The sequence below is a fragment of the Gopherus evgoodei genome, chromosome 4 (assembly GCF_007399415.2).
Source record: "Gopherus evgoodei ecotype Sinaloan lineage chromosome 4, rGopEvg1_v1.p, whole genome shotgun sequence".
Taxonomy (NCBI): Eukaryota; Metazoa; Chordata; order Testudines; family Testudinidae; genus Gopherus; species Gopherus evgoodei.
This window is the reverse complement of record NC_044325.1, coordinates 59,455,083-59,481,542: the sequence shown is the minus strand read 5'-3', so window position 1 is coordinate 59,481,542 and position 26,460 is coordinate 59,455,083. Positions and strand designations below refer to the sequence as shown.

The 26,460-nt window shown below is 40.4% G+C and overlaps 1 protein-coding gene across 3 annotated transcripts in view; it reads left to right on the top strand.

The window, feature by feature from the left end:
* RASGRP1 (RAS guanyl releasing protein 1) overlaps positions 1-26,460 on the top strand; it is a 76,988-nt gene that overhangs the window by 28,721 nt on the left and 21,807 nt on the right. For all 3 annotated transcript variants that reach the window (XR_003999990.1, XM_030559396.1, XM_030559394.1), the window contains exons 3-11: positions 4,283-4,388; positions 7,761-7,823; positions 9,422-9,553; positions 10,777-10,930; positions 16,967-17,140; positions 17,808-17,924; positions 18,462-18,737; positions 23,399-23,479; positions 25,683-25,787. Coding sequence is in view for 2 of the 3 variants with exons in the window: in XM_030559396.1 (XP_030415256.1) it covers positions 4,283-4,388; positions 7,761-7,823; positions 9,422-9,553; positions 10,777-10,930; positions 16,967-17,140; positions 17,808-17,924; positions 18,462-18,737; positions 23,399-23,479; positions 25,683-25,787 (1,208 nt within the window). In the remaining variant the exon portion in view is untranslated. The remainder of the gene's footprint in view (positions 1-4,282; positions 4,389-7,760; positions 7,824-9,421; positions 9,554-10,776; positions 10,931-16,966; positions 17,141-17,807; positions 17,925-18,461; positions 18,738-23,398; positions 23,480-25,682; positions 25,788-26,460) is intronic.

Here is a 26,460-nt window from a genome sequence, read left to right as displayed (position 1 = left end):
TCTATTGGCCCAGAGTTGCCAGAATGCAGCATGCTCCAGTCAGACATCCTCCTGTCTCTTCGGTACTCAGTACTCTCTGCACCAGGAGGAGCAGGAACAGATGGTATAAATCAAACTATCAGATTTATGCCACTGAGGGATTCCCCTAACAAAGGGAATCCTCAGCTGGCTGCTGAAGCCCCCTTTCTGTCAGGATATGGACTAAGAATTTTTGCTCATCAAGATGCTTTTGTTCAAAACAGACACTTAATCCTTTAAAGAAAGTAAGCTATTTAGGCCAAAGTGTTTCTGTATAAGTCACCCTAAAGCCACAGTATGGGTTTCTTTGCACAACTATATGCATCCATATTATGTTTTCTTTTTGCTGCTCATGTGCTCTTTGCATAGAGACAGGGCCAATTCTGCCCTCTGTTACATGAGTGCAAGGCCTATAGACTTCCATCCATGTAACTGAAGCCAGAATTGGTCCCGTATAGATTAAGATATATGTGATTCATAAACTAGGCCTGTCTTGAGGCAGACTAGCCCAGTCCCAGTGGAGAACAATATAGCAGAGATATTTGTGTACCTGAAACTGTGTGGAACTATTAAAGGAAGATGTGTATGAAAGGGTTTAATGGAGTGCAGCCAAAATATTTCCATTTATAGGGATGTAAATGAGTTCGGTTTGACCAGATTTAGCTTGATTGCTTATAAAAGGGCTGATGGATTGAGGAAACAACTAAAAGTTACCAATGATCCAGAAAGAAAGTAGTGCATCATTAAATATGAAGACTGCTATTAATTATAAAACAAGATTTAGTTAAACGGATGTTGAAGAGGGAACTACTGTCTAAACAGTTTGGACAGTGTAATTCCAAAAATGATACAAGAAATAAAACACACAACCATTTGTCAGAGCCAGCATAACAGGGGTTACTCACCGTTGGGGCACCCCTTGTGCCTGCATCTGGGAATTAGCTCTGCCCAGTCTGACATCCCTTTCCTTTGCTCGCTCATGCCGTGGCCCCTCTTGCTCTCTAGGAATTGCAGTGCTTTGTCTTTGTGGCTTGGCCCATCAACCAGGTCACTATACAGTTTTTCCCCTTCCAGGGTAAGGAAGTCTCTCTGGAGTAGCTGTCCAGATGCCATTCCAGATATGTCTTCTCACTCTCCTTCCTACTCTGCCCTCCACAGGCTTTTTTCTCCAGCTCCCTCAGGAGTCAGGATCCCAGGGCTTCTGCTCCCCCAGTAGATTTTCTTCTTCTCTCCTCCCTATACCCAGAAAGTGACTGCAAACTTCCATGCTGTAGCCCCCTTGTGCTCTCCCTTCCTGGCTTTATACAAGCCCTGCCTACTCCTGTCCACATGGGCTCCATCTTCAATTAATGCTTGTTAGTCAGGCCTAAGTCTCCCTCCATGTACAGCCTACTAGGTTAATTAGCCCCTTCTGAGCTACCTTAATCCCTTCATGGGTGGTGTGTGGTGAACACCCCTCACAGCCAGCAACCAAAGTAAGCAGTGTAAATACATTCAAGAAGAAGTGGGACATGTTTCAAAATCCCACAAGGTTATAAGGACCCTAAATTGACTTGGATGGGTTAGGGAGAAGTTCTAGGATGTTTCCAGAGTCAGTAAAAACTGGCTATGAAATGATGGTAGATCTATATCTTCTTTTGTCTGCTAGATGTCCTGTATTTAGCACAGGGAGAGCCATAATACAGAAATCTTCATTAAAGTGAGTGAGCTGAGGCACCAAGGCTGAAGAAATTTACAAACTGTTAACTTAAAAGTGACCCAGCTTCTCCTACCTTTTGATGTACAACTCAGACATGGGAGAAAGATGCTGATCTGGATCCAGACATTTGTACTGATGCACCAACATTGGATGAAGTGAAGTATGCCATCTCTAAACTGAAAAATGGACGCACATCCGGTGCCGATGGCATCCCCTCAGAGCTGCTAAAATGTGCTATTGATCCTGCAGCAGAATCACTTCTGGCCATCTTTTGTCTGGTGTAGAGAACTGGAACCTTGCCAACTGCCTGGAAGGACAGTATTGTGATCTCACTCTATAAGGGCAAGGGACCGTGCAGTGAATGTAAGAGTTACAGGCCAATCATCTTGCTCTCCATTCCAAGGAATGTGTTTGTGCATGTTTTGCTGGCATGCCTGGAGCCTTTGCTACACCTGAAGCATCATCCCCAACAGTCAGGCTTTACGAGGAACAGGTCCACATTAGATGCCATTTTGGCCCTTGGCTTGTTGTTGGAAATACACTGTGAGTTCAGAAAGCCCCTGCATGGAGCGTATGTTGGTCTTAAGGCTGCATTTTGATTCTGTAGACTTTGTCACATTATGGAAGGCCTTAAAGGGCGTAGGTGTCCCTACCACTCTGCTGGACTTGATTAGAGAGCTGCATAATGGAATCACTGCCTGTGTTCATCTGGAGAACTGGATGTCAGTGCCTTTTAAATCAGTATCTGGTGTTAGGCAGAGCTGCGTTCTGGCCCTTGCACTCTTTTGTCGGACAATGGATTTCGTAATGCAGCATTCTATCAGGTCCACAGGCACTGAGATCGGTGATCTCTCACTCACAGATCTTGACTACACTGATGATGATGTTCTCTTAATACGGAGTCTTAACAGGTTTTGTGAAGCACTCCAGCATATGGAGGAGTCGTCAGCTAAGATTGGTCTCAATGTTTCATGCTCAAAGACAAAACTGCAAAATCTAGAACCTGATCCACCCATGACTCCAATCTCCTTGAACAACAGAACCATCAAATCAGTTTCCAGCTTTTGTTGTCTGGGTTCTGTACTTACCAGCTCCTCCAGTTCTCACATGGACGGTCTTCATCGGATTGGCATCACAGCGTCTGCCATGGGCTGTTTACAATGGATATAGAATCAACATCTTAGTATGACAACTAAGTTTAGGATTTATTTGAGCTGAATCCTTCCCCTACTGTTGTACGGCTGCAAAACACGGACACTATGCCATACGGATGGGACAAAGCTGGAGGCTTTCCACACAAAATGTCAACGTAGTATATTGGGCGTAAAGTGGAGTGACTTCATCTGTAATGCAGATGTTCATGATCATTTGGGTCTACAGACTACTGGGGCCATTGTCCACAGGCGGCACCTTGTGCTTTTTGGACATGTTGCAAGGATGTCACAAGACGTTCCAGCAAATGTCGTTCTCCAGATGGTTTGTAACATTTGGGATAAAATTCTACCAGCCGAGGGGTGGAGGTGGCCCAGATGCAGACCCCCCTATTACATGGGTTCACCAAGTCTGTTCCAATGTTGTACTCTCAGAAAGTCAAGCCTTTGTGGTTGCGCAGGAACAGACCAAATGGCGAACGATTGCTACGGCCGGCTGTCTGGCTAAGTGTTGAAGAAGAAGAGGCGAAGCCTCTCTTTCCAGAGTTGGTATAAAATACCTTCTTTGAATATTTGTAAAATACTGTGTAATTATATTTGCATTTATGTAACAAATTTACAGTAATGTTAATTTAAACGTGTCTGAAATACTTGATGTCCTGGATTCTTCCCAAGTATAGATATGAGAAATACAAATTTGTATCTAAAAACTAATACTAGTACAGTGAATGTAATGGATAAAGGAAGAGAACTTGTGTTAAGACTTTTGGGCCTAGATTTTTTTTTCTTTTTGTTTCTTAAGTGGGCACATAGCTGGACTTATGCACATGCAAAATCTCCTGATATACACACTCTTATTAGGATTGTGCATGCATAGTTTGTGCAAGTGTAAATCCTGACCTCTGTGTACCCTAGAGTCTTGGGCATGCAAGTTAGGGGTGCAAAAAACTGCATGTGCCCTTTTAAAAATCTGGTTGTTGGGACCTACATCCAGTTCTGCTACTGATTCACTGTTTGATTAGGTGAGGTGACTTATCCAAACCTCTCCACCTCAGTTTATCAATTTGTTTCAATGGTTATACTCATTTGCTTAAAATTAAACATATGCTTAAGTGCTTTGCTGGATTGGGGCCATTATGCTTGCGTATCTTTGCAGGATGTTTTGAGGTTGAACTAATCTTTGTAAATGGTTTCCAAATCCTTGGATGAAATATTCTATGCAAATACAAATTGTTTCTATGCAACTCTGCTTGCAAAATAATCTCATCTCCTTGATGCAACAGAGTAGCTACTGTCTCTGATATTGCTTTGGTGAACAGGCATGATCAGAACAGGAAAGCTGAAAAAACCCCTATTCTCTTGTACGACAAGTCTTACTATGTTCCTGATAAGAATGCTTCACCTCACTTTTCAGATTCAGAGGGAAACCTATGTCAAAACAACCAGCTGCTACAGATAACACTGACCATGCACAGAGTTATCATCCCCTCTGAAGATGTGCTCCGAAAACTAATTGATCTATATCCTTTATAATGCTTACCTGTAGTTATTAAGGTAATACAGAAATACATTGACAGAATGGTAAGTGTATACAACCTACAGGTCAATATTAATAAATTGGTGCATTCACCTCTGCATCTCATGATGACTGAAAGGTTCAATTTAGTGCTTAAGAAAAGTCTTCATATTTTAAAACAAACCTAGGAAGATGTTATCAGTAGAAGGTAGAGTAGAAGGTATATAGAGAAGGCTTTCCAGAAAATTACATGGCAATTGCAATCTCAGACCCAGTGCTGATAATTATTTATGTACAGAAAGATCTTCAGATTATACTAACCTAGTCTATGTCAGATAATCATTGAAAGATATGCACTAAATCTTGGATTACCTTCTCCATGCAAATAAAAGTTAAAATGTTCCAAAAGTGAAGTGGGTAAATTTTAAAACAATCCCCAGTCTAATTATCATACTTTGGGGCCTTAATGCTTTGTAAAAATATATTTTCACAAAATGAGTTTGTGGCCCATCAGACTCTCATAAAGAAGATGCTAAGAGCATGAATACAGGCATAACTGCTCTCTCTTATCTAGAGGATTCTTAGCTGTGGAAGATACTGCCTAACTCTGTTAGCTTTACTGAATGTTTGTTCATAATTAATGGATCATAACATAATTAGGGACCAATCCTGAGAGACACCAAGCACCTCTGAGTCAGGCATTTACTTGGTACAACTTGTTTTAGTTAGTACTTCCCCCCACAACTCTATTTTTTATATTGGTTTCCAATTAGTATATCTGTGCAAAACAGACATTAGTAGTCAGACTTCCCTAGATACCCACACTATGCAGAATCCAAGATATCAAGCGGTTACTTTTTGGAGTGTAGAGTAAGTGGCATTTAATTTAGGGCCCTGCAGTTCCTCAGAAATAACAAGATATGGGACTCAGTTCTACTTACATTGAGACACTCCCATTTACAGTGTGAACCAAACAAATAGCTGACTTACAGAGGCAACTTGCTTCCCAGGGTCAGGAAAACAATTCTGTTTTCAATCAATAAGAACTACAACCGGAGGTAGCCCTTTGTAAGTGAAGGCAAAATTAGGTCCGTCACCTGTAAAGAATATCGATAGATTAGATATTAAAGTGTGCGGGTTTTGCTCTACAATAGTAGAAACAAAGGGGACTTGATTCCACACTAACCCAAATATACCATGTGATCAATTCTGGAGGCCTCAATGCTCAATAAATAGGAGTTGGGTTCAAATTTGCTTCAAGCTGTCGCTGACAGCCCCCACTCCTTTCTGATCATTTTTTTTTTTTACAATGGAACAAAATAATTGTTTATATCTTCCCTATGGGACTTGGGTTTTCTGCAGTCAGGGAAGTAGTTCATTTGTCAATTTTTAAATTCCACACACTCAGACTTTCCAGCCAGATATAAGTATTTGCAAAGCCAGTGGTGGACTAAAGCAGATTTGAATGGATCAGCTAATCTGGGCTGTGAGTTTTTTGAAGTTGCCTTCAAATTTCCAGCTCTACCACTCTTAATCCCTCAAAATTACATGACCAGCTCTGGTCAATTTGCAGTAGATTTGGGTCACATTTAGATTAGTCTGACCCTCTAACAGTCTGTAAATTATCTTCTTTAAATAGGTTTCAGAGTAGCAGCCATGTTAGTCTGTATCCGCAAAAAGAACAAGAGTACTTGTGGCACCTTAGAGACTAACAAATTTATTTGAGCATAAGCTTTCATGGGCTACAGCCCACTTCTTCGGATGCATAGAATGGAACATATAGTGAGGTTATATATATACACACACATACAGAGAGCATGAAAAGGAGGGAGTTGTCTTACCAACTCTGAGAGGCCAATTAAGTAAGAAAAAAACTTTTGAAGTGATAATCAAGATAGCCCAGTACAGACAATTTGATAAGAAGTGTGAGAATACTTACAAGGCATAAATGGCTGAGCCATTACAAACATTGAATCTATCTCCCCTTGTAAGTATTTTCACACTTCTTATCAAACTGTCTATACTGGGCTATCTTGATTATCACTTCAAAAGTTTTTTTCTTACTTAATTGGCCTCTCAGAGTTGGTAAGACAACTCCCACCTTTTCATGCTCTCTGTATGTGTATCTATCTATCTATCTATCTATCTATCTATCTCCTCATCGGGGGCAGCTCCAGGCCCCAGCACGCCAAGTGCGTGCTTGGGGCGGCAAGCCGTGGGGGGCGCTCTGTCAGCGCCACGAGGGCGGAAGGCAGGCTGCCTCCTGCGGTATGCCTGCCACAGGTCTGCCAAAGCCGCGGGACCAGTGGACCCTCTGTAGGCAAACTTCCGGAGGCAGCCTGCCTGCTGTGCTTGGGGCGGCAAAATTCCTAGAGCCGCCCCTGCTCCTCACTATATGTTCCATTCTATGCATCCGAAGAAGTGGGCTGTAGCCCACGAAAGCTTATGCTCAAATAAATTTGTTTGTCTCTAAGGTGCCACAAGTACTCCTGTTCTTCTTTATAGGTGCACAATACTTCATAAAGAGATGCATTTTCTCTCTCTGCAGGAGAAAAATATCCATAATGCCCATAACATTTTTCCTGAACTGATCTTCCATATATGTAAATTACCATTTATAGAATAAAAATAACTGTTCTCTTTGCAATTAATATATATTTCACACTTCAAAAATATTTCTCTCCAGTATTATCTCCGGTAAATCACAACAGTTAACAGGCAGGTCTCCATAAAAATGATCCTTGATGAATTTAGTACTATTTTATAACCTTTTGTTTCATACGTTAACAAGCTGTATGAATGGACAGATTCTAATGAAAATTGGGAAGCAAATTACCAAGAAGCAAACTCAAAAGCAAATGTTCATTTAAGTACTTAACACCTCTCAGCACTTGATCAGATACGTCAGTGTTATTTATAACTGTCCTATTTATATCTGTCCTTCACTAATGACTTCAGAAGAATAATATGCATCAAAGCCCTGATCCAATGACCACGGAAGACAATGGAAAGGTTCCCATTGACTTCAATCAGTGAGCATTGGATCAGGCCCCAGGAAAAACTGAACATATCAAGTTTCAGATTGTGAATGCAGAGCCGGCTCCAGGCACCAGCGCAGGAAGCAGGTGCTTGGGGCAGCCCATGGAAAGGGGTGGCATGTCCGGGTCTTTGGCAGCAATTCGGCGGCGAGTCCCTCAGTCCCTCTCAGAGTGAAGGACCAGCTGCCGAAGAATGAAGTGGCGCAGTAGAGCTGCCTCTGAAGTGTCACCAATCCCGGCTTTATCTTTTTTTTTTTTCTTTGCCGCTTGGGGCGGCAAAAACGCTAGAGCCAGCCCTGCGTGGATGAACTGCCCTGTTTTCCTTAACAGTTCTCTACATATCTGGATGCTTTAGAAAAGAAATCTTCTGGGCTTTGTGTAAAGATATGCTATTTTGTAAGGTAAGAATTTTTTGCATAAATGTGCCTGTGAAATAAAATAAGTGATACAATGACATGCTAGGAGTTACTGTTCAAGTTGGTCATGTGGTGCCACAAATAAGAATGACTTTGCATTTCTTAAGTTAGCATTCAAAAGAGGAATGCTATTCCACAGACTTCCTTAAAGTTTTACTTGCACAGATCTATGCACAATGGCCCAAATGGCCTGGTGCAAATCCATTAAAATCAATGGATAAATTCAGCTCCATGTTATGGGTGCATAATTATGACCCTGAGCCTCCAAAAGCCTGAGCGCCCTCAACTTGTATTGACATCACTGAAAGTTGAGAGTGATCAGCAATTGATTGAATTGGATCCTAGGTTACCATACAGTTTTCTCTTTCAAATAAAGCAATGTTGAATTCTTGGGCTATATCAATATGTAGCCCAACTCCTGATTGCATTCAATACGGAGTTGTACTTAATCAATTGCAGTGTTACCCTAGGAAATTATTTCCTTTTTCCTTCTATTACATTTAATGTAATGGTTGATATTTTAGTTTAAAGAATGTTTTTATTAAAGAGTCAGCATTTGCCAACAGTTTTTGCATAGCACTAATACTTTCATCAGTACTTAGACCAGGAAATAAATGGTAGATGCTGGCAAATGTTAGCTTTTCAATAGTGACCATTTTACTATCTCAAAAAGGGGTACTTCATTAGTACAGAATGGTTCAGTATTTTACAGGACACTATGGAATACATTTTCAAATTGTGCATGTGTAAAATTCACAAATGCACATACTTACAGGAGAGTACATATGTCCATTTATTAGAGCAAACCCAGGTTTTGTGTGTGCATGGCTTACAAGCCAAATAAGCTGAATGGAAAGATGAGACATAATACATGTAATCTGACCACCTCATGTACAAGGCACTATTTCTCAGGAAATATCTTGTACATATCAAGTCAAAGTGTATCACCCATAACAATTTCTATTTATTTGTGAGTGGCAGGTTTCCACTCTCCCACCCAATATATAATAAAGAAAAATAATCCTGGAACCAGGCATTGCCTTCACTGTCAAACTAACTGATTTAAAAAATCTGAGTTTGTTGTAGAATTTGGTGGTACAGATAAGCACCATCTAAAGAAAAAGTAATAGACTAGATCCTTGATTTGCATAAATCTGTGTAGCTTCATTGAAGTCAGTGGAGCTATGATGATTTACACAAGCTGAGGATCTGCCCAGTGTATTTAAAGGTCTGAGCACTGAGCCAACTCACTGTGTTGTTTAATATTTATGTATGTGTAGATACTATGGTGAGATGATCAGACAGGTTGAAGTTTGTCATATACACAGTCATTACAAAGCAATAAGACAGAGTTTGTAGTGTCAGTACAAGGGTTTGAGTCTTGCAGTATAAACTCTCTATTTGGATAGAACAGTGTACTTGGAGAAGGTGCTTTGAAGCAAAATTTAAAATCTGAGTGACCAAAAGAGCATAGAAGTTATAAACCAGACTGGGTGTTTGCCTTGCAGCATTACTGGTGTTTTAGTTACACAAATAACCAGCAAAATTCTTTATTTTATTATTCTATTTTCCATTCACAATAGGTATTGGATAACAGAGTTCTGGATCATGTTCAAAATGGATTCTAGTCTAATTAACACCATGGAGGAGTTTCAGAAATTGGTGAGAGCTAATGGTGAGGAGTTACACTGTCGCCTAATTGACACAACTCAAATGTGAGTGTCAAAGTTTTACTATGTTTGGGAAACAAAACAATAGTACCATCTCACTTGCCTAAAATAATAGTAACCAATCTCCAATAGCTAGATTAGGAATATTTCCAAGTGTCCTATATTAGCAATGTGCAAAAGATTTCAGTTTACTGAGGGTGAAATTTACCCCTGTGCAGTGGGCCAGCATGTGACAATTTAAGTCCCATTAAAGCTCTAAAAATATGGCTTCAATTTAACTTAATTGTTGCAGAGATCTTGTGCCGACCCTCTGCACAGGGTAAACTTCACCATAAGGAACACAGAAGACTTTAAGTGAAGAAAGATTTTGAAAGACTTAATTCCTTGAAAGGGCAGTGAGAAAGGAGAACACATTTTACTCAGCATGTACATGAGGTAAAACAGTGGACTTTTTAAAAGCCAAAATTCAGGTTACTAGGGAGACAATATAGGGTTCATTTCATAATATCTAATTCCTAATGTTATTTTATGTGTTGTTGCTGATCTTATTATCTGGTCAAGAACAGATCCCAGAGCACCTAGAAAAATAAAGGGCACAGGGGCTGTATCTCACGTGGCTCTCTCCTGAGAAGAGACTCTTCCCATTTTTAAATAAGAGTGAGAAACAGGCAGCCGAATTTGACCCACAATTTATAGCTGGCAGTAGAGTATAAGCTTCCTTATGAGATTCAGTTGAGCTGCCCATGAAGACAATAAGGGGCAATAACAAGGCAAGACCAGATCCTGTTGCCACTGAATCCCATTGACTTTAATGGGACTGGGATTTGATCCAATGGACACAGCAAACTGGAGAGAGTTAAGCACAACAAGGCTGAGGAGATGTCACTATGGCGGTATTCTGTTTCATAATGTAATTTTACTATCTTTAAAGGGTACTTGAAAAATGCATGCTAAAAGCATTCAACGGGACTGTTATCATAATATCTTTTATTGGACCAACTTCCAGTAAAAGATATTACCTCACCCGTCATGTCTGTCTAATATCCTGGGACCAACATGGCTACAGCTATACTGCATATGTCGAAATATCCATTATTCATAATGAATATAAAGAAATTGTTCTTTTGAAATTCAAATCATTAATTGGTTTTCAACTGCAATAAATCAAGCAACTGATGCAACCATGTTTTGGGGGAAATGTAAATTAGTTTTCCTGCAAAAATCAACCTCAATTTTAGTGTAAACTTTTTCCTATTTTTTATAAAAAGAAATTCCCGGGATTGGTCCCGGAAGCTTACACAGCGGATAAAGCCCAACACCAGTAAGAAAAGGAAAGTCTCACTTCTCTTTGATCATCTAGAGCCGGAAGAGCTATCAGACCACCTCACCTACCTTGAATTTAAGTCCTTCCGAAGAATCTCAGTAAGTGATCAGCTTTTGGCTAGGAAAAAAACAAAACAACTAACCTTGAGTGTATGCGGTTGGACTCACTTTCATCCTGATCCTTATTTTGTTTGTTTTTTCAAAAAGTGTTTGTATTGGGTCAGGGGAGCTAGCAGTGGCGAGGGCAGACAGTTTTGACCCCCTTATGTTCAGACAGTAGGTTGGGTCAGGCTGAGGAACAAGCTATCTCCTTTCACTCAGAACAGTGTTTAAGCTGATGCAAGTGGCATGGGGGACAGGGGGATGGTGAGGGGACTGGAGAATGGGGAAAGCAAAGCACTGCAGGAACTAGGCTGCCTGATTCTGTCTCCCTGGTGTACTCACCCCACTATGACAGCAGAGGGGCGCTGCAGCACTCCTTTACAAGGGCTCCTGGAGAGCCCTGAAACCCCTTAAATATTGAAGTAACACTTTATTTTAAACAGGCCAATTGGGGCTGTACCTGACTCTTCTTTCTTTGTCACACTAAAGAAAAGGTCAGTATGGTTTGATATTCTTTTTGTGTCAAACAAAAGTGCACAGCAGGTTCAAAGCAGCAAGGAGGGGCAGTTTGTTTGTGGGTATAGTTGTTCCTTTCCCCACCCCGGAAATGTGTACAATACTGGTTTGAAAGCTGCTGAGATAAGATGCGTAGCTAAAAGAACAAAGAGACTCATCTTTTGGATGGTAGCACTAGAATCTGAAGGGTAAGTTTTGCAGTTAGAGGGATGTTGAACAGATTGCAAAAAAATCTCTCCTAGTCATGCATCAATGCACTTTATTTTAAGCTCCAGGTACGTGACTCCTCATATGTTATGTTAAAATCTAACAGCCTTGGGACTGAAGTCACGCATTTATGCATAGGGTCCTACCTGTAGGCAGTAATAATACTTAACGCTTATATAATGCTTAACATTTTCAAAGCTCTGTGCAGACACTAATTAATTAATGATTAATGGGAATAACAAGTATGATGCACAGTCAGAGTCTTGGTTCCCTCGTAGTTCTCAGCCAGTTATTTAGCTGTGTAACATAGGTTCCAGCATACTTTTATTAATGATAATCTGAGATAAAAGATTAGTTCACCTGGACCTTGGTTAGGAAAAGAAAGTGCTTTATCCATTAAACAATGTGATTATTTAACTCCTCACAGAATGCCTCCCTACTATAGTAGCCTAAGACTTGTCCCTGCTATGGGAGAGACTTCGCAAAGTAGATGATGTAATGCTAACATGAGAGTAACTATTCATACATACATTCATTCATTCTAAGGCTAGCAGTTACCATCAAATCATTAATGTTCCTACAGTATTTCCCATATTGGGTCCAGTAGCTTGTGTCTGACTACAGCGTATCTTTCAAAAGACATTCAGTCTTGGTATTGAGAGAGAGAACCCACCACTCCTCTTGGCAGTTTGTTCCAAAGGTTAATTTCCTTCTCTGTTTTTTTGAAAAAAAGACATACAGTTGTTGGGTTGTTGGATGTGTGTATTTCTCTCTCTCTCACCCCCCCACCCAACAACTGTATTTCTCATTTGAATTTGTCTGGCTTTAATTTCTAGTCATTCCATCTAAATGTCTTAATGACTGTGTTTAATTCTCTGAGCATGTCCAGTGTGAACAAGATGTTACTACTGAAAAAAAGCACTGGTTTTAAGAGCTGAGCTTTTGAGTTTGATGGAATTATGACAGAATGGTTGGATAACATGTGTCTTCATAGGGTCTGATAACCTATGTAGGTCCTAAATCTTGAAATAGCTAAGCCACTTGAACTTCAGGAGATGCTTACATAGAATGGGACTTTTTTTTAGGACAGTGTACTGGTGAACTCAGTTTAATGGAATTACAAGACTTGTGGTGGTTTCCATTTTACAAAAAATACCCAAGTACTCAGCAATCAGGTCTATGAGATTCTGGGCCACAATTTTGCCATTTTAATTCCACTTCTTTTCGTATCTAGTTGTGGGATGCAACCTTGTAACAGGATGGTTAATAGATTCCCCCTCCATAATTATCTAAAAAAGAGACTAAGGTGGGCTGATAAATGACTGATATTCAAATGCTGTAAGCTGAAAATATCATTGCTCCAGTGCTGAAAGCTAGAGCAAGAACAAAATGATCTTTGAATTCAGATCTCTCACATAGCCATCTATGAGTCTATGCTGTTTTCAGTTGTTTCATTCAGCCGTTATCTTGTTCAGTTTGGGGTAGACGGATTGTGTTTGTTCTTAGTAAAAATACAAGTCGGAGATGAAAAGGTATGTTTATTCTGAATGAAATTAACGTTTATTTGCTCTGTGCAAAATTACTTTCCATTCCAACCTTGTTAAATAACCTTGATAATAAATTCAGACACCAGCATTCTTCTCAAAGCTTGTCTAATACATTATATAAAAATGTGCCCAACATTATAGGGAAGCCTTCTGGCATTTTCCAGAAGGGAGAACTTTTGGTAACCAACATAATTTAATCAAACTTATTAATTATTGTACTGAAACCAAAGACAAACCAAAGACAAAGACAATAATTATATAGTTAAATACTGAAAAATTATCCAGCTCTGTAGAGTGGCTGCCTGGGTTCCATGCTATTGCCAAATCTGGCTTTGGTCCAAAATTCAAACAATGGATGTGAACAGTCTGTAATCTCACAGACAACTCTGCTTATTAGTGTTAATATTTCTTCCATTTTTAATTTAGCAAGGGGAACAAAGCAAGGTTGTTGGCTGTCATCTCTGCTTTTTTACATGGATTTTGAACAGTTGATAGCTCGTATTAGGGAAAAAAAAAGAAAAGAAAAAGAAACAAAAGAAAGATAAAGACAAGAAAGAACCTGTAGGGAACATAAAGCAGCGTTATGAGCTGACAATTTATTACAGATCCATCTCTTCCAGTTTCTGTTTTTATAGGCTTACTAGAGGAATTAATTTTCTACTTGGTATAAAATCAGATTTAATAAGTCAGAATTGGTGCGTGGGCTGTGGATCTGAACCTAAATTTTTTTCACAGTTTGGATTGTTCCAGTCTGAATCAAATACTTGCATAGTAAATGATCCTGAAGTATTAAGGAAATTCAGAGGCTGGACATTGGTTCAATACATGGAATCCGATATCTCCCTTGATCTTGATTCATAGATTCTAGGGTCAGAGGGGACCAATGTGATCATCTAGTCCGACCCCCTGCACAAAGCAGGCCACAGAACCCTACCCATCCACTTCTATAAGAAACCCCTAACCTATGCCTGAGTTACTGAAGTCTTCAAATTGTGGTTTGAAGACCTCAAGCTGCAGAGAATCCACCAGCAAGTGACCCATGCCCCACGCTGCAGAGGAAGGCGAGAAACCTCCACGGCCTCTGCCAATCTGCCCTGGAGGAAAATTCCCTCCTGACCCCAAATATGGCGATCAGCTAAACCCTGAGCATGTGGGCAAGACTCACCAGCCAGCACTCAGAAAAGAATTCTCTGCAGTAACTCAGATCCCATCCCATCCAACATCCCATCACCAACCACTGGGCATACTTATCTGGCGATAATCAAAGATCAGTTGCCAAAATTAGGCTCTCCCATCATACCATCCCTTCCATAAACTTATCAAGCTTAATCTTAAAGCCAGATATGTCTTTTGCCCCCACTACTCCCCTTGGAAGGCTGTTCCAGAACTTCACTCCTCTAATGGTTAGAAACCTTCGTCTAATTTCTAGTCTAAACTTCGTAATGTCCAGTTTATACCCATTCATTCTTGTATCTACACTGGTACTAAGCTTAAATAATTCCTCTTCCTCCCTAATATTAATCCCTCTGATATATTTATAAAGAGCAAGCATATCCCCCCTCAGCCTTCTTTTGGCTAGACTAAACAAGCCAAGCTCCTTGAGTCTCCTTTCATATGACAGGTTTTCCATTCCTTGGATCATCCTAGTAGCCCGTCTCTGAACCTGTTACAGTTTGAATTCATCCTTCTTAAACATGGGAGACCAGAACTGCACACAGTATTCCAGGTGGGGTCTCACCAGCGCCTTATATAACGGTACTAACACCTCCTTATCTTTGCTGGAAATACCTCGCCTGATGCATCCTAAAACCGCATTAGCTTTTTTCACGGCCATATCACATTGGCGGCTCATAGTCATCCTGTGATCTACCAATACCCCAAGGTCCTTCTCCTCCTCTGTTGCTTCCAACTGATGCATCCCCAATCTATATCTAAAGTTCTTATTATTAATCCCTAAGTGCATGCCCTTGCACTTTTCACTATTAAATTTGATGAGCAAAGTGCTTTGATAAAAATGAGCATTCTTTCTTGATTGTTGTAACAAATGCAGGTGTTCCCTTACACAAAGGCCTGGTCTACACTGGGTGGGGGTGGTCAATATAATATACGCAACTTCAGCTACGGGCTGAAGTCGACGTATCTTATTTCGACTTATGCCCCGTCCTCACGGTGCAGCTCCCCTTCCGCCTCCGCTTCCGCCTCTTTCCCTGGTGGAGTTCCGGAGTCGACGGGAGTGCGTTCGGGGATCGATTGCTACCTGCCGATCTGGTGGGTAGTGTGGATGTACCCTTTGGATCATTGTGATTAAATTAAATAAAACATTGTTGCAATCTGCCTGGCAAAATAAGAAGTCACAAACCTGATTCTGAAATTATGTTGACTTCATTGGAATTGTTCCTTCATTGGAATATTTACACTAGCATATGTGAGATCAGAATCAGTGCCTCGAGATAAGAAAGTTATATCTTCCCTCCAGTTTCCCTAAAATTAAGCTACTTCTCTAAGGGCTGGATTGAGCAATTAACCTCTCTCTATATTTAACCTTCTCTGAAGGACCACTGAACTAAGTGAATCCATGAAGTTGTTTAAGGTGGGACAAGTACATGTGCCTCTCCTACCGAACAGGGTTAGGAGCCTCTGTGTCAGAAGGCTCAAAGCCAGATTGAGTCTTCTAGACCATCCCAGTTGGGAATGCAGGATTGAAGGCCCTGTATCTCTCCCCACCCTTATTCCCTTGCTGGTCTGCCACTAAGATTGGTGGACCCCAGGGAATGCATTTCACACACCTCCTGTTTCCTCCCTCAGACTGGCTTGAGTGTGTGGTTCAGACCTGAGTGGCCCTGGCAAGGTGCACAGCCACATATTGCAGGTTAATGTAAATTAAAAAGTTCTACATCATACAGGGCTTCTGCATCTTTGTATGGTTACCATGAGCAGTGACCACAAGATGGCTGTAATATTTAGTTAATTCACGTCAGTCAATTTCCTTTGGAATGGATGCATAGAAGAAAACTCAATTTGTTTTCACTAACTGTAAAAGTCAGAAGTTGCTGGACACTAGAATTCTAAATTCTGATCACTTACATACCCCACAAGAACCTCTCTTTGAGAGATCCTAATTCAAAAGATGCTTCCTGCTTACTAACAGCTCTAAATTAAAAAAAAACAAAACATACCTGTCACTTTGTCTGCCTTCAAGCACAGCAGAGGAAGGTGAAACATTGGAAGCATTGAGAGAGAATTCCACCACCAAGCCATTTCATGAATATGTAACAGTCGTATACAGATTATGGGCTGGATTCTTTCGTTCGTCACAGCCACTTTATGCTACTCAGGAATAGTGAAGTGAACATATTTTGGCCAGAGGTGGCCAGTAGAGAATTCCCCTTATGTGAGGGAAATCTCAACTGGTGTCAAGTTGTCAGAGGCATAGCTTCCTGTCGCACCAGCAGTCCTCCTTTCATCTTCGGCATTATTGCATGCTGGGGGAACAGGATGGGAGCATGGTGGGACAGAGCTTTACTACCTCTGACAGTGGCATAAGGTAATTTGCGGAGCGTCAGCTAGCTCCCAGACTGAAGCCCCTCTACCTCCCTGTACTGAGCAGAGCTTAAGGATGGGGGATGGTTTCCACCCTATAGATAAATATAAAATACATAACATGTCAATGTATTTTATTTAGCAAGAAGATATATATCTGCACACAGGCTTCATGGAATATACAAAGTCTGGATGCGATTTTAATTGTGTTTTTGTTTTTTAGTTCTCAGATTACCAGAATTACATTGTAAACAGCTGCGTAAAGGAGAATCCAACAATGGAAAGATCCATTGCTCTTTGTAATGGTATCTCCCAATGGGTACAACTAATGGTACTCAGTAGGCCAACACCACAACTTCGGGCTGAAGTGTTCATCAAGTTTATTCATGTTGCACAGGTCAGTTTCACTTTGACCTTTTTGTGTTTGTCATATGTCCTTTCTTTGAAACTGTCAGCCCTTTAATTATTCCTCCTTCACCACTACCTGTATTCTCCAGTGGGATCAGCTGGGAGGGAGAGTTGGCAGTGGTCTCTATTTGTATACCAAATGATCAAGTATCACCTTATTTTCTACTGCAGTAGGTCTCTCCCTTGAGACCCATATTGTAGACCCATTTGCTCAAAGCAGCTAGACTTGCTTTTGAACCACTCAGTACTTTCCCTTAACCTTCCAGAGGTGTCACCATTTAGAGTACTGAATTACTGTGATAAAGAGAACATGCTCAAGATTCTCCTGAACAGGAGCATTGAATATTGTTAAAATCTTACCTTTGCACTGAAGAGAGGTGTCCTTTGGAGACGCGCTCTGCTTGTAGAATAAAAAGGCTTTTTGTATAAAGGAAGCGCTCACACGCCACCCCAACAAATGAGAACACTGCTTGAGTATAAAAGTGGAGTAAGATTGTTTTAAAATGGTAACCAAGAATGATGTTCTAGAAAGGAAATTGTTAGGAACTCTGTAGAACCAACAGAACCTAGGCCCCAGCTTAAAAGGAAAGCATAATTTGGATATATACATTTCACAGCTTCAAACCTTAAGTAATTGATATTGTTTGTCAATATAGAAGCTCCACCAGTTGCAGAATTTCAATACTTTAATGGCAGTGATAGGAGGTCTCTGTCACAGCTCTATCTCCAGGCTCAAAGAAACAAGTTCGTATGTTCCTCATGAGGTCAACAAGGTCAGTATCACTGTACTCGGTATCATAAACATAGAGTTTAGTTACCATCAGGCAATACAGACAGGACAACCTTCAGGCAAACAATTTTTATTTTTTCCTCCCAATTACATTTACAGATTAAAAGATTCCAAATACGCGGTGATGGAAGTGGGGGGAGAGGGAAGATGGGGAATTGGTGACTTGAGGCTGTATTTTTAAGGATACCTAATTTTAAATCATCTTAATTTGTGAAGCTAAAATCTGGGGGTTTAAGTGGTTTAGAATCTGAAAATATTGGTGGATTGCTTTTTAAAATATTATTAAATGTGTAAGCAGTTGTAAACTAGGTTTCATTTGAAGCCAGAAGATTTAGACCTGTAAGGTTACTTTTGTTTTGTTTTGTAAATCTTGGCTTGGCTTTCTGGAGGATAAAAACACGTCAGTGACAAATAACATGGGCTCTCTCTATACCATCTGAAGAGACAAATATGTTCACAGGAACAAAATCATGAACACAGAAAACGTGATTAATTTTACTACTTTGTTTATTTTCTTTAGGTGTTTAATGAAATGACAGAACTGCTCTCATCTTATAGGAACTATGACAATTATCGACGTGCTTACAATGAGTGCACTAACTTTAAGATCCCAATCCTTGGGGTCCACTTGAAAGACCTGATCTCCCTTTATGAGGCCATGCCAAATTACTTAGAGGACCAAAAAATTAATGTGCATAAACTACAGTCTCTGTATAACCACATAAATGAACTGATACAACTCCAGGAGTTGGCACCTCCCTTAGAAGCTAATAAAGATCTTGTACATCTGCTCACGGTAGGTCTGTAAGATCACAGAAACACTGCCTATTTCAAACTGCTTTTCATGCATTTCTCAAGTGTTTAAAGCTAAATACATACTTTTCTACAGCTAATATGAAAAAAAAAGTAAGGTTTTTAGGGTACAGTAGGGGTTACACAGTAGTCCCGGTGAGGACACGGGCTGTAGGAAAATGTAGTTAATAATACAGGCTGTTTTGGTAGTTTCCTGGGGGTTATTTTTATAGGAAGGAATTAAGACATTTGTCTGTGCTCTCCTTCGTTGGCAAGCACTGCCTCACTTTCACTAAGGAGGCACTAACTAGGGGCAGAGCTGCCTTTACTCCCTGGATACACTTGGAGAGATAGTAGGTCTTATAAAAGTCTCCAGGTATGCTGGAGGGGTTTGCTATGCCTGTTGCTGATAGTAGCTGCTGTGTGCTTCAACATGAAAAGGGAGAGGCATCATAAGATGCTATTGGGATAAAGGTACCTCAGTTCTGAGGAATATTTTACTTTACTTTGTGAAGCTGCTGTATGGTACTAGCAAAGATTGTCTGGAATTAGCTTGTGTTTATGTATCGGGGTAGCCATGTTAGTCTGTAGTCACAAAAACAACAAGGAGTCCGGTGGCACCTTAAAGACTAACATATAACAGCTTATTTGGTCATAAGCTTTCGTGGGTAAAAAAACTCTTCTTAAGCATCTGAAGAAGTGATTTTTTTTACCCACGAAAGCTTATGCCCAAATAAATCTGTTAGTCTTTAAGGTGCCACCGGACTCCTTGTTCTTCTTCTGTTTATGATGGTTCTTTCTGGAATATCTCTGCCAGGACAATGTTACTAGTTCTGCAGGGATGCTATCCAAATTAAATAAGAGATGTACATGTGTCTCAATATCATTGTTTTAGTAAAAAAAGATTAAAGGTCTAGAAAACATGACCTATATGGGAAGATTTTAGAAATTGGGTTTGTTTAGTTGGAGAAGAGAAGATTGAGGGGGGATATGATAACAGTTTTCAAATACATAAAAGGTTGTTACAAGGAGGATGGAGAAAAATGGTTCTTCTTAATCTCTGAGGATAGGACAAGAAGCAATGGGCTTAAATTGCAGCAAGGGCAGTTTAGGTTGGACATTAGGAAAAACTTCCTAACTGTCAGGGTAAATAAACACTGGATTAAATTGCCTAGGAAGGTTGTGAAATCTCCATCATTGGAGCAGGTTAGACAAAGACCTGTCAGGGATGGTCTAGATCAGGGATAGGCAACCTATGGCACGCATGCCAAAGACTGATTTTCAGTGGCACTCTCACTGCCTGGGTCCTGGCCACCAGTCCGGGGGCTCTGCATTTTAATTTAATTGAAGCTTCTTAAACATTTAAAAAACCTTATTAACTTTACATACAACAATAGTTTAGTTATATATTATAGACTTATAGAAAGAGACCTTCTAAAAATGTTAAAATGTATTCTGGCACATGAAACCTTAAATTAGAATGAATAAATGAAGACTCGGCACACCACTTCTGAAAGGTTGCCGACCCCTGGTGTAGGTAATACTTAGTCCTGCCATGAGTGCAGGGGACTGGACTAGATGACCTCCTAAGGTCCCTTCCAGTCCTACGATTCTAGTTGCTCCTAGAGTGTTATCATACTATGAAGAATTATTAATATGTACTTACTTTTCCCAGGTTGTGCTGTTTATTTTTAGCAGGTTGCAATTTAACAAGATGGGCCAGTTTTGCTTCCAGCTTACAGACCCTGTTTCAGCAAAGCAATTAAATATGTACTTAACTTTAAGCACATAAGTAGCTCTACCACTGGGACTACCCATGTGCTTGACGTAGAACACCTGTGTTACTGAATCAGGGCCATAGTCAGTCAGGTTTTCCTACAGGGCCTTGCTAAGTACTGAATTTCCCCTAGCCTCACCCCTAAAAAAAAAAATCCAAAACCAAAAAAAGCTTTTAATACCTTGTTTAAAGTGATTTTATGTTCCTAAACTTTCTTATTTTCCATAACATTTTAGCAAAAATAATTGTACACATCAGAAATATATACAACTGCAGCCATTCACAATTTCAGTGCAAAGCCTTGAAAATGGTGGATGTTTTGTGACTGTATCAGATGTACATTACTCTGGGTTTGCTGTAAGACTTTACAATAGTAGCTTCTCTCTGGCATTCCAGGGCCTGGGGTTAGCCTATTCCTCCCCCAGGCTCACATCAGTCTCCATCGTACTCCTTCCTGTTGTCTTTAGTCACCTGCTTTTGCATCAGCAGACATGTCAGTGTGAAGAGGTGGTGGTAATTGCAGGGAGGAGTGACTAATTCATAATGAAAATATTATTTGACAAAATTAGCTTGTTTTTTGAATTGCCAGAAACCAGTTTAAGATTTATTGATTATTTGAAATTATCATTACAACTTCTGCAATAATAATTCTTGATCTGTAGGTTGGTCAAGTGGTTTTTTGCATATATTTGAAATCAGAAACTTGAGCAGCCTTGTTCAGTTTTGTTTGGACGTGTCACATGCTATATTTCTGGGCCCTGCTTATGCAAGTATGAGAGATGCCATCTTGGCTGGTACAGCAGGAATTGACCTGAGGACCTCTAGAGCTAAGGGCATGAGCTACTGTAGCTTGAGCTGAAGCTCTCGCTTGGGTACAGAGGGTGATCTGTACAGATATTCCTTTGTGGCTTACATAAGCATAGCTACTAGAACCAGCTTTCTAGTGTGAATATTTGTATGCAAGAGTTCCGAATTCACTTCCTGTGAAAACTATCTAATATCAGCTGAGAATTGGTTATTTGTAAGAACTCCCTGCCACTAACCTTATTTGCTGGAATATTTGCAGAAACAAAGGCAAAAGGGGGTAGTAGGCAAGCTTTTTTTTTTTTTTTTAAAATTCTCTCTCATCCAGGTGCAATAATAGCCCCTTTCTAAAATTAATGGTGGTAGCAGCAGGATTCTCACTATGAATAAGCAACCCCATCTTCTGGCTCTTGCATGTACTTACTTACCCACTGTTTATGATCCCAGCTGGGTTTGATGAATTCAAGATGCTGAAACAGCAGATTTCAGGCTGACAGCATAGACTGAGGTGAAGAGTAATAGCAATGAAGCTATATGCCGCCTCCTTCAGCTCCTGTGATGGGGTCTCCATGCCCAGTGATGAACCGATGCTGTTTGAGGGCTATGATGGTGCAGTTCAGCTTCCACCATTATCAGATTTAGTCTGCATCCCAGTGTCCCCTGTTGGTTGGGTTAGCCCTCGAGATGACCCCCAAAATTACCCCCTTTCAGGGTTCACAAAAATAGTCAAAAAGAAGGAAAAACCCAGACACACTAGGCTACAGCTTCTTCATCAGGGTCTGAGTGGACACTTCTTCCCTCTATTGAAGGGGCTCGCTCAGTCTTCCTGTAGCCCTGCCAAATGGTCCTTTGCTCAGCTTCTCTCCTATCTTCTTCCTTAAGCCCCTTTCTCTTTGACAAGATCAGCACCCCTGGGAGTGGAGGACTCTTCCAGAAATACACAGAACTGACAACAGAATTTTGGTCTTTCCCAAGAGATTATTTCTTTGTAAAAGGTAGTGTAATAATATGAGGCTCAAAATCTCAGCGAAACAAATAACGCAGTGTCTGGGCAATAACAACACAGGAACTCCGTATGGTAAGACTACAGTGGAGTGAAGACCACTTATTTTCCTTGTAAAAATGCAGTAGCATATGAGAAGTATCAAGCAATAAAAGCACTTCTATGTAGCTGTGAGAATTATAATAGTATAAAATGTTCTATGCTATTGTCTGCCGGATACAGATTTATCAAGTGAGGTTAAGAATGTTTCTGACTTTAAACAGGCCACTCATAGGTTTCCCTCTGAGAAACAAATTAAAATGGCTTCCCGGACTCTGCTGAGCATATGGAAACCAAAAGAGATACCATACCACACCTACAAATAACCAACTCGGCAAGAAACTCAATAGTTATTGGGAACGACTTCCTTGAATTTGTGGATATCGCGATAGTGCTAAAATAACCTGTACAGCTTCAATAACTCTTCTGTTTGTGCAGGAGTGGGAGGAAGAGGGAAGAGGGGTCACTGAACTCTAAGAGCCATGTCAATTCAGAGAGGCTAGTTAGGCTACTTCTCTCTTTACAGTTACATTTGTGTATGGCATGCTTGAATAAAATCTATACTGAAATTCATTCTAAATAATTAAAACACTGAAAAGCAATTTTGTTGCACAGAAACCTAATTTTGCCCTAAACTTCTTGGGCAGCTATTAAAGACAAATCTACCAAAATAGATTTTGAATCATAAGTGCACACAGGCAGACATCTCTTGTGGATGTGACAGAACCCCTATTGTAATGTCATGGGGACAACAGATGTTATTGGGTCACTTATTAACTCACACTGCTAGATGCAGATATCTGATTGTACTTGCGTCCGTTTCTCAGGCAATGGGAACAACAGATTGGCATTTGGAAATGTGCCTATTTCAAATTGCTGTCAGCACCCATGCTTTGAATGAGTGTTCCCCCAAATGCATGGTTTTGTAGCACAGCCTTAATTAACAATTAATTTACCAGCAAGTTGCATGTGCACCAGAAACAAGTAAATCCACGGAATAACAGCAACTACTTAGAGACTAATCCAGTTCTGTGTTTTTCAGCTGTCACTTGATCTTTACTACACTGAAGATGAAATATATGAACTATCATACGCACGAGAGCCAAGAAGCCACCGAGCTGCAGTAAGAGCCTTTCCAGAACCTTAACAAAATGGTTTAACAGCAATATAAATTTCATCCCTAGTAGAAACTTTGGTTTAGGCTACAGCTTATTAAAGACACTGACGTGTTTGTGGTATATTGTTGTTACAAACAAACAACATGTTAGTGAAGCAGAATAGTAATAACAACTCCTATATATGGGCCTGCTTCTCTTCTCACTCTTATGATACCAGTGTAACTCCATTTATTTCAATTATGTATTATGTATTTGAAATATATGGATTTATATCAGCATGAGTGGAGAAATCAGGCCCATGAGTTGCTCCAGTGACAGTCAACCCTAATTCCTCTAAAGCAACAGGCGTCTGACAATTCCAATAATCTGCCCCAAGGCATTTTTATAATAATTTATTTTTTCAGATTTTTTTATAAACACGGAAAAGAAAGCTGCGTACTGTGACACACTCTCAGGGCGTCCAGAACTGTAAGTCACCTTGTTAGCCCTCTGTCTTTACAAAAGAGAGATTTGCTGATGTTAAACCAACTGACAATTTCCTGCCACCCCAGCTGGTTACCCAGCTGAACAAACGCCTTAGGACTCTGCCAGTCCTTACTTTGCCTTGCAGGTAACACTTGGTGCACCCCAGTGCCCAACCCCTCTGGAAGAGCCTTCCCTTTGCAGTATCCAGTCCCTGTCACCAGACACTCACAAAACCTTGTTCGCTCCGCTGAGGAGTCACGCTTTACTGTAATATTACAATCCTGAGATGAAGTTACAGTAAAATCAAGAATAAGTTTATTAAAAGTGAACAGAGATTTAAATGACACTATGCAAAGATAATAGAAACAGAAAATGGTTACAAACGAAAGTATAACACTTTGTGGTGACTAAAATTTAACTTGACAGGCTATAATCCTCGTCTAAGTTTCTCACTTAAAGGCACCTCTCAGCATCACAAGCTGAGAATCCATGGGTCCAAAAGGCACTGGCCTCTTTGTTCCCTCAGTGACGAATTCCCAAGGGGTTCTTTCCTCCTTCTTATAGACCAGAAAACATTTGAAAAGTATTCTTTTGCCATGTGCCCCAACCAAAGTTCTCCCCTGCTGGCATGCAGACGCCATGTTATCTATGCTGTTTTCTCATCCTTGTGTTAATTTGCTTTTCCTGTTGACTTAATATGCTTGCTTTGTGTTTCTTTTAGCATGCTCGATTGACATCTGAGACCTAGGCAGACAGATAAATCAACATTCCATTGTCTAGGAAATATACACTCAACTGTGTACCCATCCATACATCACACAGTGATTGTGATGAGCAGTGTGATATAAGTTTTTTCAACTGACACCTTACAATATATATTCTTTACAAATAAGTACGGTGACAGCAGTGTGTTAGGTGTAAGTTTGTCAGGCCTGATAGCAGTTGCTGTTATATGACAGTGATCTCTTTACCGTTATGCATTGAGGGGCTTTTAAGGTCACCCTTACATTGCATAAAACTGATCTCCTATTAATCAAAATGCATAGGACTGACTGTAGTAGCAATGGGGAAATTACTGCTGTTCTTGGTAAATAGATTGAAACAATAATAATTAAAAGTGTTCATGATATCATAAGAGACTAACGAGCCATTATAAAGGAAAATTGTGCCTCATTGACAGCCTTTGACAAAGTCCTTCACAAAAGGCTAGTAAGTAAATTAAATAGTCATGGGCTGGCATACGTAGTTTTGTCAGGAAACAGAAACTCGGATAGAAAAGAGTTGTTAAATGGTCAGTAGCTGAACAGGATGCCACAGGCTCCATACTACGACAGGTGTTATGCAATATATACTCACTGAGCTGGAGCAGGGATTGAAAAATGAACTAGCAAAATTTGCAGATGACACAGTTTTTTAGACTAGTCAAGACTGAAAAAACATGTAAGGAATTGCAGGAGTAGCGGATTAGTTTGTGTTGGGAGGAAAAACAGCAAAGAACTGCACCTTGGCATGAGTAATTTGAACTACTCACCACTTATTGGGCTCTGAATTAACTGTGGATAGCTCAGTGAAGACCTTCCTCTCATGTATCTAGTACTGACCACTGTCAGAGAGAGGATACTGGACCCAGTAGGCCTCTTCTCCTGGCTCGCCATTCTTATTCTTCAGTTAGATAAAGGAAAAAACTTGGGTATTGACAATACTTGATGAGATGGTAATAAGTTTCTATAATGTTCATTTTAGCCTTTGACACCTTCCAAACCGCCGGTAGTTGCAGATTGGGCCTCAGGCATAGCTCCAAAACCTGATCCAAAGACAATCAGCAAGCACGTTCAGAGAATGGTGGATGTAAGTGGCCATTTTACCAAGTATGTTTGATTACATCCTGTATATGATCGTATATGTAATGAGAAGCTGCATACTGAAAACCAGACATCTTCAAAACTGTGCTGAGTCTATTTGTAAACAATGTTAAAAACATTGCATTGTTTGAAAGCACACATTTTATTATAAGTGGAAGAGAGTCCTGTGGCACCTTATAGACTAACAAATGTATTGGAGCATGAGCTTTCGTGGGTGAATACCCACTTCATCAGATGCATGTCATGTAATTTTATTATAGTAGTTATAGTCCCATCAGGGGTATCAGCTAACTGCACTGCTACTTAAACTGGAGCCCACATTCATTCTTTGCTAAAGTTTGTTTTGATACAGTGTGTTTGTCGCAACTGGGACATGGGCGGTCTGACCTAGTGGTCAAAGCAAGAATCAGGCCAAGTCACATACCAGAAAGTCAGAGTCTGAGACAGGCCACAGGGCGAACTGGAAGTCAAATGTCAGGAGGCAGGTAGGGTCAGGAGACAAGCTTGAGAGCCAAACCACAGATCAGGAACCAGAGTTGGGCCAGGTCAGGCTACTAGAAAGTCAAGCCAGAAGAGCAGAAGCACACAGTCCACAGCAAGGTGGATCCCATTGTATTGACAACTTCCTGTGCTGGGTTTAAATAGGACTTTGGACGGAT